This window comes from Grus americana, chromosome 19, assembly GCF_028858705.1.
Source record: "Grus americana isolate bGruAme1 chromosome 19, bGruAme1.mat, whole genome shotgun sequence".
Taxonomy (NCBI): Eukaryota; Metazoa; Chordata; class Aves; order Gruiformes; family Gruidae; genus Grus; species Grus americana.
Genome location: NC_072870.1, coordinates 8,869,369 through 8,890,786, shown reverse-complemented (window position 1 = coordinate 8,890,786; position 21,418 = coordinate 8,869,369). Strand labels below are relative to the sequence as shown.

The following is a 21,418-nucleotide window of genomic DNA, read 5'->3' as shown; positions in this document are numbered from 1 at the left end:
GAGGACAAGCCGTTACTCCAGTGACACCATCCCCAGCTGCCCTGTAGCCCAGGACACCACTGGCTAAACAGGCACTTGAGGAGCCGGGACAACCCCATCAGCAGGGCAGTACCCCGCTCTCTGCCACGTGCAGCACCTGCAACACTTCTGCTCACCGCCCTTCTTCATCTCTTTCTTCCTCCCTATATTGATTCTGTAAAGTGTTTCCTGATCTCTATTTAAAGGAAAAAAGAAAAAAAAAAAGTATTTCGCATACTTCCGTCTATGACCTTGTCAAACCCAATAACCTGTGGGCATTTTCCTATGCCAGACACATCCTCATCCTTCCACAGGCTTAAATGCTGCCAGACGCTGCAGCACACACGCAGGGCAGGGCAGGGCAAGCAGTCTGAACCTCCCCGCAGCTGCAGAGCCGAGATGTTTATTTATACATGCAAGGAGAAAGGACAGCACTGGTTACCAAAGGATGGGATGGCTAATTGAATGGTCTACTGCTGTGCCGGGTTCAGGCTGGGCAGCGTGAATGTATTCTTTAACCACAGCAGCTGCCATCTCTTTTCTTACACTGCTGTAGTTATGAAAAAAAATATATTACTGTTCTCATGGAGCAAAGCAGGAGCCAACCAAAGCAATCCAAGTTATCAACCAGTATCTTCAGCCATGAGAAACATGCCAGGCTTTTCTCAGCCCAGAAAACATCCCTTTTCTCTTCTCGTTAACACTTAACTTCGTTCTAGCACTAATTGAGCCGGACCCTAATATAGTAGGAAATACTAAGTGATAAACCCATCTTTTCTTTAAAACACAGTCTTTACTCATTCAATTTCAGTCATTTCCTTTATGCACATGTGTGCACAGGGCAGGAAGGGAAGGATGGACCAGAGATAACAGAAAAAAGTATTTTCTTTAGATTCAAACTATAAAGCCACAAATCTTGAGATTCCTCTTGAATTCTTGATTCCTTCAGAAACAGGCTTTGTACAAAGCTGCCTCACCTTTACTGACCCAGGCACCCACGTCCTGGTTGCACAGATACTGTCAAGGGTTAAACTAGGATGCAAACACAGAGGCTACTTTATGACAAGGACAAAAGCCTGATAGGTGAAGCAGCTTCAGCCAAACCACCAGTAAAGGCATGTCAGCAACTGTCAAAAAAATTACAGCCAGTCTACACAGAAGGCTTAGGAAAAAAACACAAGAGTGACAAATAAAAACGTACGGAGTGTGTTAAATGCTCAGTGGAAAAATCTATGGGAACTTTTCATACTACACCCTAGGGCAGAGAGGAAATTATGCCACAACTGGACTGCAGCTCTTCGCAAGGTCAGCCCAGACTCCAGTTCAGCAGCAGCTCTGAGAAAAACCTTCCAGAGGAAAAATCGGATAGCACTGGCTCCCCAGAAACTGCAGGCGCAGCTTGAACCGCATATTGTTACAAGTGAACCACAGCAGCTCCTGCATTCCCAGCCTCTCCCAAGGCATCCAAAATAGCCCAAGTCTGGGACTCCCAAGGAAAATTTTGTTACGCCCTGCAGAGGAATGTTCCACCCACGACTGTTGTTTCCTCCCATAAAAGGATCATTAGTGAGATAATTTCTGAAGTTCATGGTATTGTCTACACATTTTACTGAAATATCGCACCAGGAAGGGGAAGCCAAATGAGCCAGACTATTTTAAGGCTTTTGCATTTGGAGGAAATTCTAGGGCAAAATTTCAAAAAGGCAGATGCTTTGAACTGAGAAACGTTACGCTTTGTGGAGAAGGGAGCATTCCTGTCTGTAGAGCTGCTTAAATAACTCTTTTGGGGCCACATCTACTTGATCGACTTTATTTTTAGATTTAGAATCTCACTTTTTCAGACACCTAAATATTATTTTATATGAACATGTGTATGTGATCAAGACTATTTGGGAAACAGTTTAAAAGTTAAAGACTGACTATAAAAAGCTACTCTTACATCCTTCTCATACCTACAATTCACCTTGAAGACCTGCTCAATCATCTCGGCACCCAGGTGGAGCACAGAAGTGTTATTCCCATCATTACCAGCCAGACGGGACAGGAGACTCGATCACAGGGAATACAGTGGCTGGATCTGCCATTAGGATTTTGAACTTGCTATCCCTAAGGACTCCTGTTCCTTAAGGAGCACGGAGAGCATGTTTCCATAGCTGTACACTGCATATTCCCCACGGGGTCCGACTGGGATTTAGATTGCTCTAACTGGGAGAATAACATGCAGCACTATTCAGACATGTCTCCCTTGGCAGCACTCCCTCACCATCAATTATCAGCAAAACGTTACCCTGGTCTCAAAAACAAGGCTGGGCTCCCCTCTCCTGGATGGCCGCGAAGGTGCAGCTCTCAACAAGGGAAGCACTGCTCCTCCACGCCAGAGGGACGTCAGCTGCTTTGCTGGGCTGTTGGTACATGACCCCTTCCCCAAGAGACAGCAAGCTGTTAAAGCCTAAATACCCTTAGTCTGACTTCTAGGAGCCTGCCTGGTATCACTGGTCTCCAAACACCAAAATCTCTACCAAAAAAAGAGATTAGATAGGTTGATGGCAGGTTCCAGTGATTTGGGCAGCCTACGCAAGATTCCCAATCCCACGTTTGGCAGTTAAGGCTGATGGAAAAGCCAAAGATGAGCTGCACATTCCCCACGGGAATCTGATTCTGCTTGAATCAGATTCTGCACCATGGCACACGGTACTCCCTCACCTGCCAGGGCAGCAGGGGTGGCAACTGCTCATGTGTGCAGCTCTGCCTCCCCACGAAACCCGAGGCAGGCAGAGCACAGCTAACACCAACACCAGAGCAGGGGCTCAGCAGGGAAGCCCCTCCTGGCTTGCTTTGACTTAAACAAGAACTTTTTTTTTTTCTACCACTGCATCTGAGGTTCATGTTTCCTTTGGAAGGAAGTCAGAGATTAAAAGGATGTTTATGATAACTATTATTTACTCTCCAGGCAAGAACGGCTCCTCTAGCTCCGATAACACACAGTCAGGCAATTCTGGCAAACGCTGATTAAAGCTTGTATCATGAGTTGTTAGGAGAGAATCCAACTCAAGGAAAGAGGCTTTTGCAAAACACCTTCCAAGTCCAATCTTGTAATAAATACACAGGATCCTGAGCTCGCACTGAAATTTAAGCAGCTACATCATCAGAGTTCATATGTATTTTTATTTACAGCACACACTTTCAAGGACACGATAGATTGCATTGTTGCTCTCAGGCCTCAGTATGTCAAGGGATGGAAGCATGTCAAAAGACAGGAACGGCTTTTTCAGAAGCTAGTCTGTTGCACGTACTGTGTACTACAGGCTATAGACATCTCATACGGTAGGAAAGTGACATAAACGGGAAAAAGTATCTGAAGATTAAACTTTTTGCTGTGGCAGGTTTTAGGCTTTGTTTCAAACCTATTGCAAAAGCTGTTTGCCAACTGTCTCTATTAATCAAGGGTGGTTTGAAGTTGTGGTTAGCATGATAAAACGCAATAACGATCTTCATCCTGGGCTTCCTAAAGGAGAGGTGCACAGAACGACACTATCTATCCATGTGTATGCTTCAATCAAATTTTGCAGGGAAATACTGGTCTTGAGGATACAAATTTCCTACAAATTTATAAGAATAAAAGATCAGTAGAAGAAAGAGCCTAATTTTACTGTGGGACCAAACTACTACCAGAAAAGGTAAATAAGGGAAAAAGCCCCTTTCAGTGGCACTGACTCCCTTCCTAGCAGAGCACTGGCTTGTCTTAAAGGCACCTTGCTTTCAGTTGTTTCAAAACAATTTCTTACCATACATTGGAAAATGAAACCCTTCCTGTCCACATGGGAGAAGCCAGGCCTCTTGCTCTAGAATTTCTAAGCATCCTTGATTCCACTGAGAATACGCTGGTAAAATAAAGGCACTCTTCAGCACAGGAACAGGCGGCTGAAGCTGAAAAGCACGGTTTTCAACCCCACAATTGGGTATCAACAGAGCAGTCCTGTGAAAAAGGCTGCCTTGCTTCCCCAGCTAGCACACAGGATACACTACTCAGAGAAAGCAGTGTAGGGAGTGACAGGAACAGCAAATGTTTTTTCTAGGTTTGCTCTGTTTGGTTTTGGCAAGACAAATATAAAATTTCATCTCAAACTGAAATGCAACTCAAGCATTCCCCAGCACTGTAAGATGACCTCTTCCACAGCGGGTCTCTCTGACCAGCTAAGATGCAAGGCCCGAGCTTGCTGACGCTCCTTTACTGCTTTAAACTTCAAGACCCAGCCAAGTCCTGCCACTCTAACAGCCTGGTTCCAGTAATTCACATATGAAATGCACATACAAGTGTGAAATGGTGGACTTGGATTAGAAATGCAGAAAGAAAAAACTCACAGCATTTCAGATACGAACAATTTTTTTTTAACCAGAAAACTAATACTTTCAATAATTGAATGGTTTCGGTATTTGTTAGGATCTCAAAGTAAGACACAACTGTTAGGCTTCTGGGAGACTGTCTGGCCTTAGCCCATGCAGTCCATGCAACTGCAAGCTCTGACGTCTGTCTTAAAAGTCTGCTTCTACCTTGCAAAGCAGCAAAGTGAGGGAAAATGAGAAAATTCACAGCTAAATACAGGAATATTTGTGATTAACTGCAGCTCCAGGCCACTTGAAAGATGCCCTGCAGAAACACATGCATGTTTGAAGGTTTTTACTTGGACAGGAGTTAAATTGGTTCCTTTACAACCAAACTAAATGAAGGGCTGCACAGACAGATCTGCCTCCCCGGTACTTCAGAGCAGGGTACTGTCCAGGTCCGTCTGTACATGCTTTGGAGAACTTCAAAGGGATTAAAGAGTGAGAAAGCACAGACATAAGGCAAAACTCTAAACAAAGCTTGCTAAATCTCCATAGCACAGAGACTCTTTTGTTATCCTACAAGCACAGCTGACCGCGGCACTGCTTTTGTTCATCGCTCCCCATGTTCATCCTTTGGGCCTGCAAGTCCTGAGGTGCTCCAGGCAACTCTCACCCACAACTCTTCTTGATCCCACTTTTTTATGTTCTTCTCTGAATTTGTCACCTCAAATGGGCCCAAAAAGTTACAACAGCACCAGCTTTCCAATCATACCCAAAGTCTCCAAGTACTGCACTAGTTTCCACTCCCTCCTCAATTTCTGTAATTGCCTCCCCACTTGATTTCTTGTCTTATCCCTGCACAGCGATTACAGGCAGCAACCACTCCCAGGTATGCCACATCCCAAGCACATCCACAGTTTAATAGCAGTACTCAGGCAACCATCAAGCATTAAACTAGTTCTGCTAGGAGAGGTAAGCATCTCACATTTTTTTGAAAGCGATACAAAAGCATAGGCAAGTTAAATAATTCAGTCAATGCCACAGACTCTGGGGCAGAGGTAGGATTAGAAATACACACCAATGGCTACTGCAGCAAGAAGTGGAAAATATAGCCAGCCATGCTGGTGAGGGAATGACTACCCCATCCCAGCAAATTAGTCTTAAATCTGGTATTAAAAAAATGAGTCAGTGTTGACACTGAGGAAACTAGAATGACTCACGATTCAAGGCATTAATGTTCCTGGTCTAAAACACAACAGACACAGGAAATACAGCAGCACCGGGCAATACCTCAAACTCAGATAGCACGTGGACCAAGCTCAGCGTTCGCAAACTCTGCAACCATGGCCGTGCTGTTCAATACTGCGCTCCGAGCAAACACTTCTGTCAAACAAAAGAGAAGCGAAAACCTGATAGCTGAGTAAGACATGCAAGATGAACCGGCAGTCAGTCATCAAGCTTAGTCACTAGCAACTCAGGACACTTCAGCAAACCGCCTAGTTAAAAGGCTAAATAGTGTTTTATTGATCCTTACTCAGCACCAAATGTGCTTGTACCTATTTAACCCTGTTCATTTTATCATTAGCTTCGGAGTGGCACAACCACAAGCCTCCTGGTTTTGCTTTTGATTTTTAAATCAATTTCTCATTCATTTCCCTTTGGAGGGTGATCAGAAAGCAGGCTAAAACAGCTGTTCAGGGAGCAGCTCGCAAAGTCAATAGTGTAAGAGACAGCAGAAACACCTCCCTAACAATGTGTGTGGCTTTCTGCCTGCCAGAGCCATTCCTCAATTTATCATCACAAGATGAGAACCCCTGGCATTACCAGAGATGAGATGCACGTACCTGCCTGCCATCCTGTCCCACGTTGGTCTGTCCTCTCACTACAGTTCGAATGTTGTCATCCAACCTCCTGCAGAAAAGAATCTACAATGTCAAACTCATTCCCTACGTGCCTGACCCAAACAATTGTGGGAACCTTGAGAGCTACAGAACAGATTTAAAATGAAAAAGCTGGTGCTACCAATGCTAAACTCACTTTTTTCCCCCCTCTCTCTCTCTGTAGGACACCACTATCTTAGATAATTTAAAACTCCTGTTGCAAAAATAAAAATCCATTTCCTAATTTAATTAGGGCTTCTTGCATTTCTCTTCTCTTAAACAACATTGTCAGTTTTCCCCTGTCTGTTTTCGTTTCCACTTTCCACATATTAAAGTGCTGTCTCAATCATTTCAGGTTGGTAATTCCAGACTGCACAGAAAATTTAAGTATTTCCTCCACACTTATATTTATTTTGTACTTTCAGTACCATAATGACAATAAAAGTAATATAAAATGAAAGGTTTTACAATTGCTAATTTGACCTCACAAACAGAACAATTTTTTCAGCAACCAAATCTTCTGGGTAGTTTGCTCTCTCAGCCTTCAGGCTGTATTAAAATTTGGTACTTGATGATTCTTAGTTCATTGTTTTTTCAAAGCTCTAACTGCAACCCATCAGCTAAAACAACCTGAAAGGCACATATTATACAATAGGGGCAAAGTATAAAAAGGAATTATTATTACAGGGAGTCATTTTTGTCTCTGTCCTACTATTGGACTTGAGAGTGACCCTGTTCATGCCTTTTAAGCAGATTAATTCCTATCAGCTATAGTAAAAAGGCTATATTTATGAAGCCTCGGTGACAAGCAGACTACTCGCCACCTGAGATGCAATGAAAAGAAGAAACATTTACCTTATTTTCAATCTGATTTTGTTCACAACTTCATCAATGTTTGCCAAAGACTATAACATGAAAAAAAAACCACAGAGAAGTGAAACAGGGAACCTTTTACCATGATACACATCAGCTGTGATACCTAACACTTTCTCACGCGTGGCACTTTACAAAGAGGAGAGAGATGACTTTGCGTTACAGATGGAGGAACTGAGACACGTGGCAACTTAGCTGCTCCTCAGGTCACATAACAAAGAGCAGCAAAAGCCAGGGCAGGCCAGGGTGCAGCCCTGCAGGTCCCAGTGGCTCCCCGCTTCCCACCCAGCCCTGAGCAGGGTGCCTGGAGCCCTGCCTCGGCTCCCAAAACGCCGTGGTGACAGTGACCTCCAGTGGGCAATGGGGACAGAGCCCTCGCCTTCCCTGGCCAGAGACCCTCCTGCAGAGTACAGACACCCAGCACAGGGGGTGGAGGAGGCCTGGCTGCTGCCAGAGCTGTAGTAGTGAGGGTGTTGGAGGGGAAATAGCTCTCCACTACTGGCAAAGGGATAAAAGCCAAGCCAGCATCACCAGCAAACTAGAAAGAGCTGAAAGCCAGAAAAGCTGGTGCTGCAGAGGATCTTAAACACAGTAAATGTTGGAGCTGCCTCACAACCCAATCTGCAGCTGCAGAAACACCTCCGTTTTGCAATAGCTGAGTCCAAAACTGCCCCTGGGGCTGATCTGGGAAAGACAAAGTACGGATATGAGCCCACAGCAATCTTGTTCTTCACATCTTAAAAGCAACAATAGGTTTCAAACATGGATGACTCTCTAGTGACATTTCACAGGCAACACCTGCCTTATTTGGCTGAAACCCTTGAGGATTTACCAATGATTAATATACGGCAAGTTATGAAATTTACTGCAAGAGAAACCTCTATATAGAAAACGAATTTATTTCTACAGATCAAAGCAGGACTTTTAATGCAGCAAGCACTTTGGGTGGAAAGAAACTACATAATGACAGTGAACCTCATGAGACGCGAATTTAAGAAGTGATTATTGTTATAATCTTACTACTTGTGCTACTGTGTAAAAGAAAAGGCTTGGGTACAGGTTTAAACACGTCTTCAGTCACTTACTATCAGGTTACCCCTCGCACTGAGAGGGACGTACTGTGAGCGCTACTTACTTGCTCAGTGGGAAAGAGAGTATTAATATACTCCACAGCGTTGAAATCTGCTCTGTCCAGAGGATCTTGGCTTGGAAATACCTGAAGAGAGTGAGGAAAACAAACACAATCAATAACACATTACCATTCATTTCTGTAACTTTACACAGTATCTACTACTTTTAATTACCTCAGCACCCAGTTCCAATTGTGTTTCACAGCATTGTTCTAACAAGCGTGCACAGAGAGCAGTCAGGCTGAGGAGTAAAGCAGCTACGTGCTCTGGAGGTCTCTGACCTATTAAAATTCCTGTGGATATCAGCCTGGATAAACACAGATAATATAGACGCATGCTTCCACGTACAGCCCCGACACAATCGATCATGTGCAAGGAATTCCCGGGACACACGAGCCATTAATTTTACATCCCAAATGATTCTGATGCTTCTGCTGTTGTCTGAAAATGAACCCCCCTGCTGAGGCATGGCCCTTATCTTTGCCTGGGCTTTGCAAGGCCCCGTGGTGAGAGATGGAGGATTTGCTTTTCACAACCGCGTAATAGGAAACATGATGAATTAAGAAATGGTTGTACAAGTTCTCTGGAGACTTGGGTTTGCCACTTTCACATGAAAAAAAAAAAAGGGGGGGAGAGAAACAGAATCTGCTGAATGATTCTTCCTACCCACGGGAAAGAGAAAAGAGCAGCTGTGGTGCAAACAGATCTCATCTCTCCTCAGAAGTAGCTCAAATGATGCAAACACGGCTGCCAGGCTTTGCTTTCTGTCTGCACAGACTAAGATACGCTGCTTTGCCTTCTCTGCTACCGTATTCATTCCATACTTATACAGTCACCAGCTCTGCACTCCATAGTCAAAACCCCACCTAGCAAACATGTAGCTCACCTCACAGCATCACCTCCACACGTCACCCTGGTCACCAAAAGCCTTCACAGAAACCTGCGTTACCTGGGCACATGCAGTGTTTACACCATTTTACACATTTTGCAGCATAAAAGCAGTGGTTTTTTGAGATCATTTAAAGAACAGCAACTTCTCCCCAAAATAGACTTCTTCAGCAGCGTTCCCAAAGCTACTCCTGCAGCCAGGGAGAAGCAGGCAGCAGTTCAATATGCATGAGGTCATGCCTGAGTGAGGAAGATGCTCTGACATTAGCTCATTCTAAGAGCACAACTGCAGCATCACAACCAGCCTGTCCTCACAACTCCTGCAGATTCAATTAATCCCAGATCTCCACAAGCATTAAGAGCAGCTGAAGCAAGGGGCAGGATGGAAGATAAAGGCTAGTCAGGAACTCTACTCTCAAAATGCAGACAGAGATCAATGCTGCAGGCAGCTGTACCAGCTAAAGTTGTTGCTACTCCCTGGTCTTTGTCACAACCCATTAACCAGAAATGACTGCCCCACATTTGGTGGGGTGACAGTCTGCCTGTGCATCCTACCCCACTTCAGGCAGAAGTCAGCTGAGCCAGTTCTGCTCATTAAACCAGAACCTGGCATGTTTTGCCCAAAGCTGATTAAGGAACACTCACAGGAACAACAGGATTATTGGGTTGGTAAATGCCGGCGAGGAAGTGAGGAAAGGCAGGAGGTGGTGTCATCCTCGATATCTCCCCTTGCTCAGGATGTGACTATCTGCCTACAGCCTTGTTACCTGTTAACATAACTCAGCCAGGGATGCGGTGGATTCTCCATTGCTCAAAACCTCAAGTCAAAACTGTCTCTAAAAGATGTGTTTTACCTTGAAGAGACGTTTTGTGTTTGATGAAAATGTCATTAGGTAACTTTCTTTGGTTGTACAATGTTAGAAATCTCACCAGGCTTCTCTGGCTTTCAAACATACAGGCTCTATAAAGGGCAGAGGATTCTTTTTCCAGACACGTTCCAGGTCTCCTTTAGAAGCTGGCATTTCATTTAGCAATTCTCAAGGTTTCAGCAAAAATTACTCAGTGGTTTACTGCCAGGTGTGCCAACCCCATGCAAAGATAAGAGTATGTGAGGTGTCTCTTTGGAGCAATAATATTCAAAAGCTGGCACAGAATTCACAGAGAAACTCTGCTACCTTCCTCACCTCCTGGTGCTGGGCTCACTTGAGATGCTGTGCCAGCTACCACAGGTCTGCTCTAGATCTTTGAGGAGAGCCACCAGAAGTGAAACTTATTTGAGCGATACTTTGAGAGACAGCTCCTGTTGCTGTCCACAGACTTCTACTACAAGAAGGAGCTCCTCAGACAGAAGGGTTGGCTGAAGTCAGTGCAAGCTCAGTCGCAGACGCCAACACACATGTGATTTTACCCTGGGTTCTCACGGACTTTTGCTGGGCTTCAAGTGCCACAAGGACTTTCAGGGAACACTGGAGGGCTTGGGCTGGAAGGTAATATCGATCACAAAATTCAAGACTAGACATTATCTTGACTTCAGGCGAGCCGCAGGCCATTGGAGTCCATTAAGATCCTTGGCACACCAGGTACAGGTACTGTCAGAGGACAGCCCGGCACGCCCTGCCCCACAACACTCGATGCCGCCGTTCCTCAGCGACGGGGAAGCCATTAGACGAGATATGCTCAGCTGCGGCCGACCGCGGGGCCAGCCCCGCACAATGCTGACAGCCCTGCGGCCCTAACGCGGCCCGGGGGACCGGAGCCAGCGGCCAGCGCAGCCCCAGGACACCGGCAGAGCCCGCCCCGGGGCGCTCCCCCCACGCCAAACACCCGGGCAGTGCCCGCCTCCAAGCGCGGCCAGCTCGGGGCTTTCCGGATCCCAGCAGCGGAAGGCCCAGAGCTCGCCGGGGGACACCGCCGGCCCCGCACCCGGCAGAGCCGCCCCTCGCCGGGGCCCTCACAGAGCGGGCAGCGGGCCGCGCCTACACCCGGCCCCTCACCAGAAGGGCCCCAGCCCCACCCCGGGGCCCAGCCGGCCCCCGCCCGGCCCCGCAGCAGGCCGCCCCGCCGCACCTGCTCGATGGCGGCCTGCACGGCGGGTGCCAGCTCCAGCGCCGCCTCCAGCCCGGCCGCCAGCTCCGGCTCGTCCTCCTCCATGGCGGCCCGCCGCTTCCGGGCCGCGCGGCACGCCGGGATGCCGCAGGACACACCCCCTCCACAGCACCTGGGGGCGGGGCTCTCGGGGGCGGGGTTTGCACCGGGCGGGGGCGGGGCCTGCAGCACGGCTGTGCGGGGCGAGTCCCGGCGGGGGCGGGAGCGGGAGCGGGAGCGGGAGCGGCGGGGCTGGTCCGAGCCGAGCCGAGCCGAGCCGTGCCGAGCCGTGCCGAGCCGAGCCGTGCCGTGCCGTGCCGTGCCGGTCCGGTCCGGTCGGGACCGTGCCAAGCCGGACCCTCCTGCCGCCCGGCCTGCTGTTGACAAGCGGCGGCGGGAGGCAGCGGGGCAGCGGTCGTCCCCATGTGGCGGACGCTGGCCCTCGCCTCCGCCTTCTTCCCGGGACTTTTCGTCCTCTGCATCCGGTTACTGCGTTGGGCCGCCCCGGGATGGAGCCTCAAGGACCGCATCCTCCTCAGCGGCAGGTACGGGCGGGATCGGCGGGACGCGACCCGGGACCGCCACCGGTGACCCATCGCGGCGGGCTGGGACCGGGAGCCGGAGCGATCCGGACGGGCCAAGAGCGCTGAGCCCCGGCGGCTGGGAGCCTGCAACCGGGGAGTGTCCCGACCCGCGCCGCTCCGGGGGCCGGACCCCCGGCAGCCCCGAGCCCAGACCCCGGGAGGGCAGCAGGGGCCGGCGGCGGGAGCAGCATCCTCGGCGTGGGCAGCCCTGCCCGGCCGTACCCCCCCCCCCCCGGCTCTGGCCGGTACCCGTTGGCGGAGCGGGGATGCTCCGGTGCAGCTCTCCCTCTGCCCGCGGGGAACCGGGCGGGGTTACCGCCGATCCACGGGCGTGGAAGGGACGAGACCTACAAACAACCCCCCGCCGTGTCCCCGGGTGGCAGCGCCTGGCACAGTCACCCCGGCCGCGTCCCACGCCGCCCGGGCACTGGAGCAGAGCTCCTCCTCGCCCTGGCAAGGCTTTCGGGGCGTGCACGGAGTAGGTGTGCACGGAGTAGGTGTGCACGGAGTAGGCGTCCACGTGCCAACAGCTCTCCTGGCGCAAGAGAGGCCACCCCTGCTCCTCGACCCGTCTGGGGTGATGCTTGGGGTGACCCGTTTCCTCTCTCTCGGTTCCAGGTTAGTGTCAACGGTCCAAGCCACGATGGCAACAGCGTCGGGGATCACGGTCGTCCTTAACTGCAAGGATGTTGTATACGACAGGTAATCCCTTCCGACAGCCTTGCCGTCCTGCGAGGATCGTGCGGAGGCGGTGCCCGGCCAGCTCGCAGCTGGAGTGTTTTATGCCAATGGCTTGCACGTACAAAGGGGAGAGGAAACCCAGTTTCGTGTTCCTCTTTCCTCCGCTTTGGGTGAAAGGTTGGGCAACGTGCCGGCCGTACGCCCCCCCTGAAAGATGCTGGCTTGTTCAGAGCGCTCGGACCTGGGGCTGCTCTGCCAGCACGGAGGGTCTCCTCCTGAGGATGGGCTGTAACGTGGGCCCATGAACGAGCAAAAAATAAAGACATCATCATCATCATCACTTCTAAAGGGGTAGGGAGTCTCCTTGCTGCAATCTGAAATTGCTAATGAGTCAAGCGGACCTAGTGAGAACTGATTTTAGAGGCGCATCACCTTTTCTATGCCAAATGGATGCTGAAAGAGTCCAGAAATGAGAAAAATCAAGATGAAGTTTGCTTTGAAGGAAAATCCCATTGCCTTGTCCTCAATGCTCCGAGATAAACTACCCCAGAAGCGGCTCTCGGCAGGAGCGATAGCGTAATCTGGGTCAGAAGGCTTAAAAACAGAGCTATTATCCAGAATAGCAGAGAAAATTGTAGGAGGGAAGAATATAATTACACTGAGCTGGAATTTGACTATCGCACTGGATTTTAGGGAGGGCTGCCCTCTCGGTCATCGCAGACTTGCCTTTAATAGCCAGATGTGAGATGTCCTACCTTGCTCTAGATGGCGAGACCTATCCAAATTGCTCAGTCCTGCTTAACCCAGGCAGTCTAATGAGTTACCTTTTTGCTCTAAAATAAAATATCTGCTGTATAGATAGGTCAGATGATAAATCCCAGACCCACACAGAAGGAAGGCGCTGCCAGGAGCCCTCCTTGTCCCCGGAGCTGCGTGCTTACCCGGGTGCTCTCAAGGCCAACAGCTCAATGCAAACATTTTGTGGTCAGAGACCTAGATTTTCTTTGAATCTGGAGGAAATACAGCCCAGTGCTCAGCGGGGAAGGTCTCGGAGAATGACAGCAAGACAGAAAGCCAGGAAGCGTCACAAAGGTTGTGGTAAAATTTGCCAATTTATTTACACAAGCAGACAATCATTATATTGCCGGCACTATAATTGCCCTCCAAAGCCCTGGGCAAGTTTTGCAAACACAATAGCCGGTCACTTCCCCTCCCTGCTTTACATCACTTACATCTTTCTATCTGAAATAGGAACGCATGCAACAAAATTACTCTTGAGATGCCAGGAGAGCAAAAGCAGATTTATTTGGGCCCCAAGCTACATTTCTTTAAGCAGCAGGGTAGGGTGCTTTGGAGGTTGGTTTTTTGTTTTTTTTTTATCAGTGTGATTTCACTCGGGACTTTTTAAGGAGCCTGGTCTCCCTGCAGAGCAGGGCTTGCTGCTGCCCGGGTTGTGCAACCAGGATTCTGACATGCTTTGGGAACAGGCAGCTGTCTGCAATTATTTCCCAACAGACAAACGTCTCGCAGGGGTTTATTGCCTATATTAGATATTTTGTACTTCCCTCTCCGAAGTCCAGGCCAGGCATCTCCAATTAACTCTGAGGTCTCCGGGTGCTTTCCAAATGCTCCCCGGGTTAGGCAGCCAGCCGGAGCAGTGTGGCAGGCAGAAAGGACACAATCTTGGAGCTTTTCTCCTACCAAGCATCAGCTCTGGGTGTCCCAGGGCTTAGGGAAGAAGATTACCTGCTGCAAAGGTGTCGGATTAGTGCCGGATCCCAAGCACTGCTGTGCTCCCAGCCCACACAGCAAACACCCGGCTGCAGGGCTAATCAAGATCTTCCCGTTAGCGCCGTGTTTGTGCTTGGCTGGGCCGCGCTCGGTGCCTGGCACGGCCAAGCGCTAAGCAGGGGCACCATCCAGGAGGCGTCTTCCACGCGTACCAGGTACTTTTTCTCTGCTGAGCCAAATCAAGTTAAATTTCGACACCTGTCAGCTTGTCATCAGCTTCGAAATCCACTGCTTCCATTTCAGACCTAGAGACTCTCTTCCAGCTTCCAGAGCATCGTGAGGTGCTCAGAGCCGTTGCGATGCCCGTGTGTGTGCTGCTCCTCCCCTAGGCACTGGCTGGCTGTAGAATACATCTGGGTCCTCGTTCCCTACATGACCTACGACATTTACGTCATGTACCTCTGCCACTGGCACAAGAGCCGGGACAGGGGAGTGGCAGAGAAGAAGCACTCACTGGCCAGCGTGCGGAGCTTCCTCCTGCAGGAGCGGCTGATGGTGACCCACCACCTCTTCATCCTCGTCGTGCTCACTCCCATCACCCAGGTAAGGGCTGGGCACGGCCCCTGTGGAACCCAGCCCGCGAGGAGCCCCGCGTGGCTGCAAGGGCTTGCAGTCGAGGCTGTGGCTGGCAAAAGCATCTGTGCCGGTCGGGAGCCCGGGAGCCCCTGGAGTTGCTTGGTGTTAGGTCTGGGCCACCTCTCCAGGAGGTCCCTGTGCTCACTGCTGGCTTTATTTGCAGCACTTCAGGGGAGAGCTGGGGGACTTCTTCGTGGGCTGCATCTTCATAGCAGAGCTGAGCACGCCTTTCGTATCGCTGGGCAAAATCCTCATGCAGGTAGGTGAGGAGGGAAGGGGCTCAGGTCTGGAACCCCACAGCGGCTCGTAGCCTCTCCCCACCCCAGGGGCAGCCCCACAGCTGTAACCCCAAGCTCCCCCGCAGTGCTGCCTTCCTCCCAGCCTCCCGTTAGGTCCCCATCCCTTTCCCCCAGTAAGCAGCATGCCCAGTAGCATCCCTGAACAGGGGACTCTGCCATGTCCTGGTGCTGCCCCCTCCTGCCTACACCTCCCCCTGCACCACGCTCCCTCCTGCCCCAGCCCTCTGCCCCCCCCAACTCCCTTCCCCCTTGCTCTCCTCCACCCCACTTTCCTGCTCCCTCCAAAGCGCTCCCCCTCATCCATACCTCCCGGGTGCTCCTCTCCATGCTCCCAGCACAGTCAGTGCCCAAGGAGCAACGGGGTGCTGCTCACCCTTGCGTTCACCTTCTTCCTTCTCCAGCTCAAAATGCAGGACACCCTCCTGCACAAGGTGAACGGGATCCTCATCCTGGTGACCTTCTTCCTCTGCCGTATTCTCCTCTTCCCCTTCATGTACGCGGCCTACGCCAGGCAGGTGGGAATCCCCATTTACATGGTGCCTTTCCGCATCCCCCTGCACTGCAACGTAGCCAACGCCTCCCTCATCGCCCCCCAGCTCTACTGGTTCAGGCTCATCTGCCGCAAAGCCGCCCGACTCTACGGCGGCTCGCCTGCCGACAAAAGCAGATAACGGCCGGCAGCGGCAGCCCAGCGCGGGGGCTGGAAAAGGGGTGCCCCCCCCACCCCCCCCCAGCTCTTCCACCTTCAATGCCAGCGCTGTGGGGACCGGCGCAGAAGCAGAGCGGCAGAAGCAGCGATGCCCCTGGGCTGGTTTAGCTGGAAGCGGCCTCGCCGTCTCCACTGCCATGCCAGGCAGCACCAGCCTGGGCTGGGAAAGTTTTCCAGTGCCTCGCATCCTCCCACCCGTGGGAGCCGGGGCAGGCACCAGCCAGGAGGTCTGCCCATAAGCACATTCCTTCTGGGATTCAACACTGCGGCACCCAACTAATGGTTACACAAGAGGGGTTGGTTACAACCCCACCCCCCCCCCCCCCCCCGCGTCCGTCAGGGCTGACACCAGACACCATCACCAAGCGCGGCCTGAAGGAGCCTGCGGCCCGGAGGTGACAGCGGAGATGATGCCGGAGCGTACCCAGCCCCGCACAGCAGCACTGGGGACCGGGGGAGCCGTGCGCCGGACCTGCCGCAGCCCCGACTTGCTCCTCCGGCCCTGGTTTACAGCCTCCATCCAGCTGAGAGCAGAGCCAGGCCCCGGGGCTGCGGCACGGCTCTCCACAGCCCATTCCTGACCTTTACCGACTTCGCCTCTACACTACATCCACGTTGAGCCTCTTACCTCCCGCTGCCGCTGGGCTCAAACTCATTTAAAGACTCCACTTAACCCAAAGGTGCTTTTCACTATGACTGCCTGGTGTCCGTGGCTGACAGTCCCCGGGGAGGGTGGCTCCGGTGTCCCGGCAGGCTGGAGGGGAGGGCAGCTCATACCGGGATAGAGGAGCGGTTATGCTGTCTCGGAGCAATGCCAGGGGCTGGCAAGGAGGGAACTGGGTCAGTGCAGGAGGAACCAACAACCCCAGAGCAGGGAGCTGAGCCCATTTCACCAGTTCGGCACCATTTCCACCATAAGTCACAGCAAAATGGGTACAGGCTTCCCGGCCAGCGCAGCGGGTGCGTTCAAGTCAGACAGCAGTTCAGTTCCTTCCCTGCAGCCAGCGCAGCCGCCTCCTCCCTGCAGCCTCCCACGCGTGCCTGGGGGTCCCCTGCTCCGGGGCAGGTACTGCACCAGCGCGGCCCCAGCATCCCCCCTGCAGCCGCCCGTGGCCACTCTGTGCCTTTCATTCTGTATAAAAACAACGGCTGGAAGGGCCGAGGACCCAGTTCCTTTGGGTGTCGGATCTTGTCCCAGCCACAGCTCTGTTCTGGAAAGTAAAATACAGGGCCTCTTCCAACATGCGGTTGGTTATTGCAGAAACACTACTGTTACATTAACGACCGAGACCAGCTGACGTTATAAACTGCTTGCAACCTGTTACAGATGTTTGTATCTTGCTGTTTTCATTGCAAATAATGTGCCTTATGTAAGGACAAAAAAAAAAAAAAAAGCCAACGAGGCATCTGAGTTTGCACTAACACTGCCCTATTTACTATCAGGAGACCAATAAAGATTTCCTTTCTGAGTCACACCGCTGGATGTCTCTCCCACGTGCCGTTCATTTCTGGGTGGGGGTGTTAAGACATGGGGTTACCGCTGCACCCCCACCTCCGGGCAGAAGCAACGCACACGTATTGGCACACGTATTGCATTGTCAAAGGCTCCTGCCCGTCCTGAACTCACCCGACTCGCTTCCCGGCCTCCGGCAGCACGTGGTGAACCCAGCAATCCGCCCAGGACTAGGAGAGAGCTGGCGGCAGGAGAGCTGGAGGGAAATAATTTCCCTGATGCCGGAGGCTGCCAGGCTCTGTATAAATGCAGACCGCCAGCAGGTAAGGCTGGAGTCACGGGACCGGCAGCTCAGCTCCGGAACAGCCGTGTGCACAGCTATTCCCGCTGGAAAATTATGAGCGGCTGTTCCTACCCGTCTTCACACGGCCCCGTCACTGCTTAGACAGGCTGGAAGAAAACACGGCAGCAGGGAAGTAAAGTTCAAAAGAGAAAAATAGATAGGGTTTATTACAGCTCTTACAACTCTCCACGTAAGGAGGCCCCTGAGGCTGGGTTGGCACTCTCCCGTCGCCCGCTCCAGCTTCTCAAGCCGGCTCCCCGGCCAAGCAGGCTCCCAGTTTGCTGAGCTTCTGCAGGAGGATGCCACGCAGCTCCTTGTCACTGACGTTGTCCACGATGGACTCCAGGAAGTGCCTCTCGTTGGCTCTCCGCAGTCTGCTGCTGGGGGACGTATCGGCACTGCTGAACGTCTCGTACTGCGAGAGGATCTCCAACGCCGCCACCACCAGTGGCTCGCCGCACCCCTTGTCCGGCAGCATGGCGGCGACGTGCAGCAGATGGCAGAACATCTGGATGCAGATGAAGGACACCTCCTGCACGGAGGTCCTGTCCTCGGTGGGTTGCGAGGGGGGCCCCGCGACGCTCTTGACGGAGTCCAGCAGGTCTGTGAGGCTGCCGCAGTACAGCTGGACCACGTGGAGCCAAGCCTCTGTCGGCAACCAGGTGGAACAGCTGGAGCTGCAGAGGAGCTGGAAGCCCCGCAGGAAGAGCACGGAGAACTGGAGGTAGCAGGCAAACGGCCGGAGGTTGAGCAGGGGCATGTACTGCACGTACTCCAGCGTGTACGGCACGTGCAGGATTTGCCTCTGCAGCAGGTTTTCAACCACGTGCACGAGCCTCTTCCATTCGCTGTGGCTGCACCAAGGGAGGACCTGTATGAGGGCCACCAGGAACCCTTTGCTGAAGAGATTCACTTCTTCAGGGTCGTCCACGTTGACCGTGAGGAGCGTCAGCATCGTCTCCCTGAGCGCCGTGGACACGCAGCAGCACTCCATCCATGCCAGGAGCCCGCTGCCTGGTCCATAGGCTGGCAAAGGCCGGGACGTCCACTCGTCCTCAGGAAGCGTGCAGATCTCAAACAGCGTCGCCGGGACCTCATTCTTGAAGTGATCTCCGTAAAGCTTCTTCAGCCGAAGACCAATGGTCCAGTCCAGTGATGCCACCTTCCTGTGAAGCCAGGCCAGCGACTGGACCCAGAGCTCGGGGGAGGGGGCAGTTTCTGGTCTTACCACCTCACAGAGCTGGCAGAGGACTTTCAGCAACAGGTCTTTGGTCTCCAGCGAAGGGAAAAGCTGGTCCCTAGGCTGATGCCAGTACTTTGTGTAGCCATCTAGAAGCTTGCAGAGGCTGAGGAGAAGCGGGAACGGGTGACAGGACTTGATCCAGTGCTCTTCTGAACAGGACTGTACCCCCAAAACCTTACTGAGGATCTGCAGGCTCAGCTCAATTTGAGCAGAGTCTGACTTCAAATAGGGAAGGACAAAGGCTTTGGTCACCTCTGCAGGTGACACAAGCGGGGCAGCTGAGCTTGGCTGCATGAGGAAGGCCAGGAACTCAAGGAACTGCTCCTCTTCCCTCACAGTGGAAAGCCTCCCCCACACTGCCTCCTCCAGACACCTCACCACCAGGCTGCGTGGCCTGTCTGGATCATCGTGGGTCTCCAGGAAGCTCAGCGCTGGGAAGGAGCACAGGATTTGTGCGAGGAACTGGTGCGCTCCTAGGTTGAATACAGCAAGGCTACAAACCTGCTTCACTGTGGCCTCGGGGTACAGCAGTGTGAGCCTGGCCACAGAAGCCACAGCCCTGGTCAAGCCTTCATCAGACACACTCTTTGTGATCTGGTTGAAAGTCACATTCAGATCCTCCTGGAAGCCTTCCATGACAACCTGCAAGTTCAGGGACAGACCTGGTCCGCCCCAGGAAGCCAGGACACCCGAGATCACTTTGTTTTTATCAGTCAACAAAAGCTCAGTGTAACATTCCATGATGGCTTTGGTCACTTGCATCTGTAGCTCTCGGGCCTCCTTGTCTTGGTGGGATGTGGCAAAGTTCACCAGCGTCTCCAGTAATTTCAAAACTAGCTCTGGTTTCTGGAAGAGAGCTTTACTTTTCACAAGGCAGCCAACCCAGTCCTTGGAAAAGGCCCAGGTCTTTTCAGAAACAAAAATGGAGCACATCTCCACGTGTCGCTCCAGCTTTTGCTCAATGATTGTCATAGCAACTGAAGACACAAGGCTAGTGTCCAAATCCTTGCTCTTCAGGCTGACACTGATCTCCTTGAGGAAGTCGTTGGTGATCTGTGTCAGCTCTAACACTACACGCGTCTCATCCTCACCCAGGTCTCTGGTCTCTGAGAAGCAAACCAGGTTCTTCCCAAAAGTGGTAAGAGCATCCAGGAGCCGGTAGCTCTCATAGCAGAGCTCCTCAGAGCTGTTCAGGGTGCCCTGCAGCTCCTCTCCCCAGGCATGCAACAAGCTGCAGAGAAAGTCCAAACCAACAAAGAGCTCCTCACGAGAGAGTTTGGCCACGGGCAAGAGGCTCATGCTTCTCTCTGCTTCCTTCACCTTCTCGTCCAGCCCCCTGTGGTGGAACTGACTTTCAGTGTCGCTGGTCCAGAGGCTGACCACAGAGCTGACCTTGTCCAGGTACTCCGCGACAGGGAGGGGGCTGCCCTCTGGCTCTAGCTCGGCGAACACGGTCAGCAGCTCCACCAGGTTGGCCAAGGCGTAGCACCTCAGGCGGGGCAGGGCGATGCTCCGGTAGGTTTGCTTTAACCCCTCAATCAGGACCGTGAGCGGGCTGGTGGCTGCAGGGGGGTCATTCAGAGCGCCTGGGTCACCCTTGAACCTCTTTGGGGGCTGGAGACCATCATCCAGAGAGGACTCACATCCATGCTGACATATGACAGCGCTGAATGTAGAGACCGTTGCGTCTTCCTCTCCCTCCTTGTGTTTCATCACCTCCCACCAGACGTCCAAGAAGAACACGATGTCCGACGAGGACGTCTCGCTGGCGACGTACTCCACCAACTGCTCCAGCTCGCTCTGGCGCACATCCTGGGGCAGCGCCAGCAGCAGCTGCACGAAGAGCCGGGGCGCACCGAGGGCCTTGACCAGCTCGAAGAGGACGGTGCGGTTAACGTCGGGGATCATCATGCCCACGGAGAAAAAGCCGTCCTCCTTCCATCCCTGGTCCAGCGAGGCGGCCGGGGGGCCTGGCAGCAGGACTTTAGCCCAGACGATGGCCACAGCCTCCTTCTTCCAGAGGCTGTGCTGCAGCGGCGAAGGGCAGCGGGCCCCGATCTCCCCCAGGGCGTCGGTGATGGGGGGTCCCACGCGTGGCCAGTCGGCTTTGCGCAGCTCCCGCAGCGGCCGCGGGTGGGTCAGCCGGGCGGCCAGCAGGAACCCGCCGTGCAGGATGGCCGTCTCCTCGCACACGTCCCACGGCCCTGCGCGGAGACACCGTTACCTCGGTCCGGCCCCGACCGCGTCCCCACCCCCACCCCCCGTCCCCGCTCCCCCCCCGCCCGGTCCCGCACCCACCGGGCTCCATGGCGGCGGCGTGGCCGCGGCGCGAGTGGCGCGCTCTGACGTCACGCGAGGCCAGCCCCGCCCCGTCCCGCCCGCAGCGCCCCCTGGCGGCCGGGCGGTGACAGCGCCTGCCCCGCCCCCGGCCCTTCCCGTGATTAATTATAGCGCGCAGGGAAATCAAGAACCCAATTAAAAGGGAGGGGAAGTTCGGTGCAGCGCCATGGCGGGAAGCTGGAAGGAAGCCACTCAGTCC

At 52.8% G+C, this 21,418-nt stretch overlaps 3 protein-coding genes across 6 annotated transcripts in view; 1 reads left to right on the top strand and 2 right to left on the bottom strand.

Annotated features, from left to right (window-relative positions):
* Positions 1-11,307, bottom strand: part of VPS53 (VPS53 subunit of GARP complex) — a 68,845-nt gene extending 57,538 nt beyond the window's left edge. For 2 of the 3 annotated variants that reach the window (XM_054848073.1, XM_054848074.1), the window contains exons 1-4: positions 11,183-11,307; positions 8,233-8,313; positions 7,080-7,129; positions 6,189-6,255 (exon numbers count right to left, since the gene is read on the bottom strand). In XM_054848073.1, coding sequence (XP_054704048.1) covers positions 6,189-6,255; positions 7,080-7,129; positions 8,233-8,313; positions 11,183-11,266 — 282 coding nt within the window. In that variant the 5' untranslated portion in view covers positions 11,267-11,307. Of the gene's footprint in view, positions 1-6,188; positions 6,256-7,079; positions 7,130-8,232; positions 8,314-8,401; positions 8,535-11,182 lie in introns of all 3 variants that reach the window. The other variant, XM_054848075.1, reaches the window with a different exon arrangement.
* An 89-nt stretch (positions 11,308-11,396) lies between these two features.
* On the top strand, positions 11,397-17,315 carry TLCD3A (TLC domain containing 3A). Its single transcript, XM_054848081.1, has 5 exons — positions 11,397-11,745; positions 12,403-12,486; positions 14,586-14,799; positions 14,996-15,091; positions 15,533-17,315. The coding sequence occupies exons 1-5, from the start codon at positions 11,624-11,626 to the stop codon at positions 15,800-15,802; spliced, it is 786 nt and encodes a 261-aa protein (XP_054704056.1). The 5' UTR covers positions 11,397-11,623; the 3' UTR covers positions 15,803-17,315.
* Positions 16,951-21,234, bottom strand: GEMIN4 (gem nuclear organelle associated protein 4). 2 transcript variants are annotated; one of them, XR_008579946.1, is made up of 3 exons: positions 21,178-21,212; positions 17,817-21,083; positions 16,951-17,051 (listed from the first exon to the last, which is right to left on the bottom strand). XR_008579946.1 is itself a non-coding variant. In XM_054848072.1 (2 exons), the coding sequence occupies exons 1-2, from the start codon at positions 21,185-21,187 to the stop codon at positions 17,881-17,883; spliced, it is 3,213 nt and encodes a 1,070-aa protein (XP_054704047.1). In that variant the 5' UTR covers positions 21,188-21,234; the 3' UTR covers positions 17,774-17,880. The 2 variants fall into 2 exon arrangements, 1 of the variants encoding a protein (XP_054704047.1); XM_054848072.1 differs by lacking the exon at positions 16,951-17,051 and having other exon boundaries at positions 17,774-21,083; positions 21,178-21,234.
* Between the last annotated feature and the right edge of the window lie 184 nt (positions 21,235-21,418).